This window comes from Apium graveolens, chromosome 9 (assembly GCF_009905375.1).
Source record: "Apium graveolens cultivar Ventura chromosome 9, ASM990537v1, whole genome shotgun sequence".
Lineage (NCBI taxonomy): Eukaryota > Viridiplantae > Streptophyta > Magnoliopsida > Apiales > Apiaceae > Apium > Apium graveolens.
This window is the reverse complement of record NC_133655.1, coordinates 228415258-228423669: the sequence shown is the minus strand read 5'-3', so window position 1 is coordinate 228423669 and position 8412 is coordinate 228415258. Positions and strand designations below refer to the sequence as shown.

Genomic DNA, 8412 nt, shown 5'->3' with positions numbered 1-8412 from the left:
AGTTTTAGTAAGATCTGCATTCTAGCTTGTGACTATTAAGGATTGAACCCATCTTATGTAAGGTTTTGAAAGCCAAGTTATGTTTCAGAATAAAAGTTATTCTAGACTTTGAAAAACCAGATTGTGTTCTTGAGTTAAAGTTATTTTAAATTTTGGAAGGCTAAGATACATTACTTAGCAAAGTTATGCATTGATAGGCCAGTAATGAGAGTTCAAACTCCAAAAGTACTTAGAAAATTTAAAGGGAAGCAGCTAAATAAGGCAAGGGAAATAACATAAATAAACCCCGAAGGATAATAAGTTCGAGATACAATAAGTTAATACATAAATTTAGAAATAAATAAAAATCTACTCATCCCTAGCAGAATCATCCTTATCCTTCTCTCCTTCAATATGCTCCTCCTCTGCATTAACAGAAGTCTATGCATTCTTTGCTAGGGAGGCAGAAGGAGAAGTGGTGCTAGGATCAAGGATGCGATCTTCCTGCATGGGAGAATCAAAAAGGGCATCCAAACTGTCTTCAGGCTTTGGCTGCTCAGGACTGATAAAATCCTTGGCCTCTATCAATCCAGGATGCTTCACCATCACCGCCTTCACTGCAGCATCCCAACCTTGTGTGAACTGGATGGGAAAGAGACCCTCATCATGGATGTCCCTCAAGTCCTTGAATTTCTGGGAGTCCATATACTCGTCGATGAGAGTCTCCTTATCACTCCTAATCTTGACTAGCTCAGAATGGGCCTTGGACAACTCCTCGTCCTTACTCTTCAGCTTCTTTTCAAGAATCTCAGCCATCTGCTTCCATTTCTTCATCTCTCTCTCAAACTCATCAGAGTTATCCTTCCAGGACTTAGTCTGGTGGAGTGCAGCTTGGAAGAAGGCATTACTCTGCAACAGATGGAGGAAAAATTCAAATAATGCCAATAACATAAAAGGAATTGATGCAGATAATATTGAAGAGCTTTGCAAGAAAGTTCATGCAGCAATCCATGTATGCTAAGAAAGGAATTGATGCAGATAATATTGAAGAGCTTTACAAGAAAGTTCATGCAGCAATCCGTATATACTAAGGAAATGTAAAGGAAGAATAAAAGGAAATAAATTTACCGAAGCTTGAGCCCGGGAGCCCAAGTGTTCAATGGACTCAATATCACTCCCCGTAACAATCTCTGTGTAATCCTGGGGAGTGATAGAGTGGAAAGACCAATCCTTCGCATGTTTGGTGGACCCAACCACTGTGTTGCCTCTTCTGAAACCCCAATTGGGCCTGTAGGCGTGCCCCTTGATTGGAGGATCCACGTCATCCCCCAAAGAAACCTCAGGGATGTGGGGCTTAAGGAAAGAAGGTCCATCGGGTTTGCCTCTCGGGTCTTTGCTAAGCTTGGCCCTCTTCTGACGGCCCGATTCGCCTTCCTTGGGCTTGTTGAGATTGTTAATAGCCTCACAAGCTGAAAAATAAACATCGAAGCCCATAAGTAATTAAGGAATAACATTATATAAAGAAAAAGACGAAGGAAAATGCGAGTGAAATTACCCCTATTAGAGGACTGAGAAAGGCCAACTTTCTTAAAGAAAACTCCTCTAGGAGAGTCCAGGTGTCTGTTTGGCCGTTTTCCGCAATAAGGGCTTGGTAAGCGGCCTCTCCCTCGGCAATTAGCCTAATGCTACCCGGGCTACCATCAATTACCTTGCAAAAGGACCTACGAAATAAGCCGGCCCCATCGCCTCTGACCCAGGTTAGCCTAAGAAACTCATCTCTCCACTTTGGGTTGTTCTCAACAATAGAGTTGCTATCAAAAATATGGGGACACTTGGGCCTTTGACGGATAAAAAGCCAGCCCAGTTGAGATAAAGGACTATTATAAAATTGAAAAAGTTTCCTAAAACGGGGAATTGAAAGGGGAAAATTATTCTTAAGGCACAATACCATAAATGATAAAACATATGATATTCCTCCATACATTTGGAGGGAGTTGACGAGTTTATTTGAACGTCTGCGAGGAGGCGAGGGATAAACTCATGAAAGGGGAACCTAAGGCCGACAACTATGACATCCCGGTAAATAAAAAGAGTATTCCCTTCCCAATTACAAGTTCTATCTCCTGGGGTGGCCGGAGTAATCCTAAGGTAAGGAAGAAGTTTATACAGGGAGTTATAACTCTCTATTCTACCATCTACTTCATGGAACGTATTACCATGATTATAAGCATCTAATTCAGCAAGGAAGGATATTCATCCCCCTAGTGTTAAACATATCAATTAAGGATGTGTACTAAGAACGAATCTGAATGAGGGTACCTCGCTTGGAAGTGTTCATTTTTGCAAGCCTGGCAAGGTCACGATCTGCCATGGAAATGCTTTGGAAGAAGGCTCGAAAATGCATAAAAGGCTTGAAAACGCCGGAGAAGATAAGGAAGCTACGAGTAGAGTTGCCAGAAATCGCCTTTCTAGAAGAGAGAAATGAGAGAGTTTTTTTAGTAACGAGTGAAGTGAGAAACTCAACTTCATTCTACTCTTATATAGCACGGAAAAGGGGAAGACGAATCGATGGAAGCCCGTAAGAATAAGGCCCAATTAAGGGAAGGTCAAGGAAGAGGAAGTGTCTTTAACAATCTAGAAGGTTCGAGGGAAGCCGAAGAGTATAGTTCGATCAGAATCCTGATCGATTAAAGGAGAATCCGAATTTTCATACGACATGGATGGTAAAAAGTCCTATAGTTCGATCAGAGTCCTGATCGATTAAAGGAGAATCCTGGTCGAATTTTCATTCGACGTGGATGGTAAAAAGTCCTATAGTTCGACCAGGAACCCTGGTCGATTATGGAAGAATCCTGGTCGAAATTCTCATCGACCCGGGGGGCAAAAATGGCCGAAAACCGACTAGAATCCTTGTCAAAATCGACCAGGAATCCTGGTCAATTAAAGTAGAATCCTGGTCGAAATTTTCATCGACCAGGAGGGTAAAATTGGCCAAAAATCGACCAGAATCCTGGTTGAAATCGATCAGGATTCCTAGGGGTTAAGGCAGAATTCTGGTGGAAAAATCCAAAAAATAAGGAAAAATTCCAGAAAAATAAGGGAAAATTTCAGGTAAATACCAGAAAACTCCTAAAAATATGAATAAGGTAAGGAAAATAATAGGGAAGTTCCAAAAAATATCCTTAAGCCACGAATAAGGCAAATCGTTGTAAATGTGTAGGTCGCTTCACACTTTACGCAGAAAACGAAATCCTGTAAGGGATTAAATGAACTTAACTTCCACGAAATCTTTTATGATTTCCCGAAAGTAGGGGGGAAATGATAGTGAGAAAAATAAACCCTGGTTGCGCAATTAATGTTGCATTAATTATGTCCACGATGGGTCAACAATAAAGCCCATTAAAAAGGGCCCAAAACCCTGGATATTAATTATTTTCGTAATTAATAAAAATGGGAAAAATCAGCTATTGATAAAAGTCTTAAAAATGATATGAGTCCTTAGGGATCAGCCTCCAAGAGGCCTTATAAGATAAGGAATCAATTTCCTACTTCTTAGGACTCCAAAGTCCACTCTAAATCATAGACTTGTCCACCAAGTCACCCAACTCTAACCTAATTCCAAAGCACCCCATGCCTAAGGGGTCTCACCCCACAAATCAGAACTACTTTTTTTGACTTAATCCTTGATATACAGCAAGGTACGTAGGCATCTTGTGAAGGCAGATTGAATCACGAAACACGAGAGCAGTCAAATCGAGCCTTGAAGCTCACCAACCCTAGCAATAAATACGACCTAGTTTTCAATCCATAACAAGGGGTATATTCGTAATTTAATAAATAGGAATAAAACCCCTTCTTGACCCATTATATATGTAATAGATAATTGATAAATTCTTCCAAAATGCCTGGTATAGTTCAAAAAAATTATTTAAATCAATGCAATAATCTCATATCTATTGTTTAAGTACCTCTAAGAGATCTTTCAAAGTTCTGTAACTGCAATAAAAAACCAGGATTTGGAGATGCTATAGCTCGCTTACTCTTCACATGTTCTAAAGCTTCCGAGGAGCGAAGTCCACGCTTCTTTATCAGATAAGCAACAATGACAGTCACACTACAATATTGAGTTTATGGTGGTGAGAAGAAGGGAAGAATGATTAAACAGAAGTTAAAAAATTAAATGTAATCCTAAGTAGTTGCCTTAAAATAAAAGTAAATTGATATTCAAATATTAGATTTTGCAAAAAGGTCATCCAAGATGCCGGTACACAATTTGTGTATCGGCTATTAGAAACACTCACCCATGTGTTTGTGTTTGGCCGGTCTATAGGAATGGAGGTTAGAATATATACTACTATCTTAAAAAAAGTTACTTTTAACTTTAAAATACTTTAATTACCAAGATATTAAAAGTAATTTTTAATTGGTCCATTGGAATGGAGGTTAGAATAAAATACTATCTTAAAAAAGTTACTTTTCAACTTTATAAACTTTCACTACCAAATAAAAAGTAAAAGTAAAAATGAAGTACTACAAGTTATTTTTGAAAGGGTTAGTATTCATCTTCATGAAGTCAAATTCAAATAATCAAAATACGTAGTAGAACAAAGTACACATTTTGTACTTTTCAGTTCGACTAATAAGTGACATTAACTCATTTTTATATTACACAAACAGTCAAGTAGTAAACTTATGAGTAATTTTTAAGTGATCAGTTACTTTTCGGACAAAACAAACTCGCCATAAACAATGTGAAAATAATGGGAGGCCTAAGAGAAGGACAAAAGAGGTGACACAGATCAAGAAATGACGTAGTTTATAGATACTCCCTCTGTCCCACAATACTAGTCTCTTTTGAGAGATTTTTTTTCTCAGAATACATGTCTATTTTCAACTTCCAAGCAAGTTTATGGACAATTTTCCTAAATTAATCTTTTTAAAAATTGTATAACAATTAGTGAGGCGTGAGTGTAGAGTAGTTTATATTTCTAGACTTAACGGTGGGTATAGGTGGAAAACATCATCAAATTAATGTTTTCTTAACATGCGTAATTTTTTTAGAAAGTCTTTTATTTGTGAGACGGAGGGAGTATAGGGTAAGGGTGAAGGATGTGAGTGGGAGAAAGAATTTAACATCAACTTATAAAGAATGTACTTCAGTTTAAAATTGTGGTGGTGTAATTGTGCAAGGAATGAATGCCGTGCATAAATTTTGACAAATATTGCATAAACTTCATCCTGCTCCTATTCTATTCCTTTTAACCAAAGTGTAGGTAATACGACAATGTACTTGATGACATAATGACGCGGCTAATTAGGATAATCAATTTCATTTGTAAGATATTTTTGAAAAAAATAGACAAGAAAAGGAAATAGAAGATGAACCATAATATAATAATATAGCCAATGGCTATATGTTTTGCATTCTAGGAATTGCTTGAATGATGTACTACAACCTGAGTTTGAGATTTAACTGAACTGCAATTTATTGACGAAAAAGAAAGGTCAAACCTGTTCTATGCTATATTTTTCAGAACTAGATACTGTATAAATACGATAAATTAAGGTTAAGGCAGAAATATTACCTTCTAGATATTCCTGCAAAGCAATGAACCAAAACTTTACCACCTCTTTCTTTAGCTTCGTCAATAAAATCAAAGCAATCATCAAAATACCGAGAGATGCTTACATCATGTCGGTCTTGGACTGCATAAACAAAGGAAAATTGAAACTAAAATATTTAGTCCAACCTCTTATGTTGCTTAAGTAGAAAGTTGAAACCACCTATAAGTTTTATAAATTAGGGGAGTTTCATCATATATGTGAACATTAATGCATCAAACAGGAAGCATAGAAAGGAGAATATATATACATATACTGTCATAAAGTATGACAATTATTATCTCTTTTTATTATATATTTTAACCAAGTGTACAGTAAAGATCCACAGCCAAGTGTACAGTAAAGATACACAGAAGTAATATTTTAACCCTTATATATACAAAGTCATAACTATTCTGACACTTCGTAATGCATATCAAAATATTTTAAATTTCCGATTAACTTTTATCCATCTGATTGAAGTTTAATATATAATACTTGCTATCCGAAATAGGTGACTCCTGTCATAATATAAAAAGAGAATCAGTCATCTACTTTGGAGCAGTTGGAGAGAGTAATGCCATATGTTAGATAATTTAAGAGTTGGTCCTGCAAGACAATCCCCAAAACAACAGAGATACTTCATATACTGTCAGATCAGATTCTAGGGTGATGGCAAAAAGAGAGTTCAACAATGCATAACTAATTTTTTTAAAAAAATTTAACTATTGAAGTAAATGTATCGAGTTTCTTTACGACATCTTAACATCAGAGATATTGCATTGAATATCATATGCCCTGTCATCTTCTTTCGTTAAAATATACACTTACAGATTCTTATCATAAACTAGAAATTAGAACGTATCATCAGAATTAAGTAGCTCGTATACAGGAAATACAATACGGATCAAGTACAAAGTGCCTACCATCAACGATTTTGTATTTGAATTCATCTGGATAAGGGGGCGTTGAACTCATCACAGTTAAAATGTGTGTAATACTTAAACTTCTCAATGCACTCTTATTATTTGCAGCTCCAATGGAACCCACGAAGAGACCCTGAAATTCCAAGAATTCATGACAAATGCTAAATCAGTTAACAAAATAACCATGATTTAATTAATCAATTATACTTCTCTTTACCTCTTCGATTTGGCATGGAACATCATCATCTCTTACACCTTTTGCCACAGACATTGCTCTGAGGAGTGCTGTGAGTCGTCCCCTATAGGCTTCATTGAGCTGATGATCCATTGTTAATACGTTGTGGATAGTGACCCTTTTCCTTTCAATCAACTTACCAGTCCTTTGAAACTCTTATAGTACAATTGTTCTTTGTAATCCTTATTCAAATAGTATATTGTAACAAATTTGGAAACCTGCAAATCAAACTACTTAACTGCAATAACTGTCATAAAAATATTGAAAGAAAGAAAGTGCAAAGGTATGATATTACCAAAAATAGAAAAGATAAAATGTAGTGGCATGAACAATTCACATGAAGTTCTGTCAGAACTATAGCAATCAGGCATCACCAACATAGATGACTGGATAACTAATCTTGAAATGCATCACATGCAATATTCAAATTTTAAAAAGATTAAGATGAAGAACAGTGAAAATCCTTACAATTTTACCCAACTTCAGCAAGATATCAACATATCCATTTGGGTCATAAGTCATAACATTCAACAGCACTTACCAACTAAAAGAAACATATATAGAGCAAAAATAGCTGTCAATGCAACAATCTGATAATGTCTCTGCCCAAGTTATATAAAACAAAAAATGAAATTACTTTCAGTTTTAAACTCAGTGCTTTTCTCGCAGTTTAGCAAAACAATCTTCAAGTTTATAAGGTTCTTCTTAGACAACTCATTATAACCTCAAACCTAACAAAATTTGAAGCTTGACCAGACAGTAATCATGGTAATGCCAGAGACAGAAACATAAGGTATAATACATTAAATTATACAGGAAGAACCAATATTATTGGTATTCAAATAAAGAATACTACAAAGTTCACAACTTTACCATAACATTTCCATACCATTTCTTCACACTACTTTAATAACAAACATTTGTCCATTAATTCCTTGCAGCTAATAAATTAAAGCTTCTAACTTCAAGACTTCTCCTGGATCAAAAACTGCTTTTAGCAAAATTATGATCTGGCTATTTGAGCAAAGATATAAACAACAAAGAATCAATCAAAATCAAGAACAAAATTACTTATAAACGATGTGATTATAATCAACTGGGTCAATATGGGTACATGTGCATACAAATACAGTATAGAATCAGATGCAGAATAGGTAAGATTACATACATGTATATGTGGAAAGAAGCTGAGATTACTTTGTAAATCACTCCTTTGATCTTCAGGTCAGACCCAAAAACATTGTAATGAAAGGCTGAAAAGGTTTGGAAATGTATTACATAGAATAGTTTGATATTAGATCATTTCATAAACATCTGCTGGAATAGCTCAGTTGGTTAGAGCGTGTGGCTGTTAACCACAAGGTCGGAGGTTCGACCCCTCCTTCTAGCGGTTTTCGTATTTTATTATCTAACTTTTGGTCCAAATTAATATATTAATATTTTACTCTTTAAGTTACTAATATATTATTATTTTAATGTGTTCTACTAATTCACATATCTATTTTTGAACGCACTAATTCACATATCTATTATTTCAATTGGACGCGGAATGAATAAGATCATATTAATTTCAAACTTAATAAATTTATTAAATTAGAAAAATATTACACTTAAAACAAGAAAAATGAAAAAAAAATGTATTTAATATATTTTTATTAAATAACTATTATA

At 35.3% G+C, this 8412-nt stretch overlaps 1 protein-coding gene and 1 non-coding gene across 6 annotated transcripts; one reads left to right on the top strand and one right to left on the bottom strand.

Moving 5' to 3' along the window:
• Nucleotides 1-257: 257 nt before the first annotated feature.
• Nucleotides 258-8057, bottom strand: LOC141683475 (uncharacterized). 5 transcript variants are annotated; one of them, XM_074488211.1, is made up of 8 exons: nt 7910-7997; nt 7631-7717; nt 6724-6959; nt 6507-6639; nt 5565-5685; nt 3948-4093; nt 1108-1448; nt 258-888 (listed from the first exon to the last, which is right to left on the bottom strand). In XM_074488211.1, the coding sequence occupies exons 3-8, from the start codon at nt 6832-6834 to the stop codon at nt 421-423; spliced, it is 1320 nt and encodes a 439-aa protein (XP_074344312.1). In that variant the 5' UTR covers nt 6835-6959; nt 7631-7717; nt 7910-7997; the 3' UTR covers nt 258-420. The 5 variants fall into 5 exon arrangements, with proteins under 5 accessions (XP_074344312.1, XP_074344311.1, XP_074344313.1 ...); XM_074488210.1 differs by having other exon boundaries at nt 7631-7755; nt 7910-7958; XM_074488212.1 differs by having other exon boundaries at nt 7615-7717; nt 7910-7953.
• On the top strand, nt 8058-8131 carry TRNAN-GUU (transfer RNA asparagine (anticodon GUU)). Its single transcript has one exon. It is a non-coding gene; the product is annotated as a tRNA-Asn (tRNA).
• Nucleotides 8132-8412: the final 281 nt, after the last annotated feature.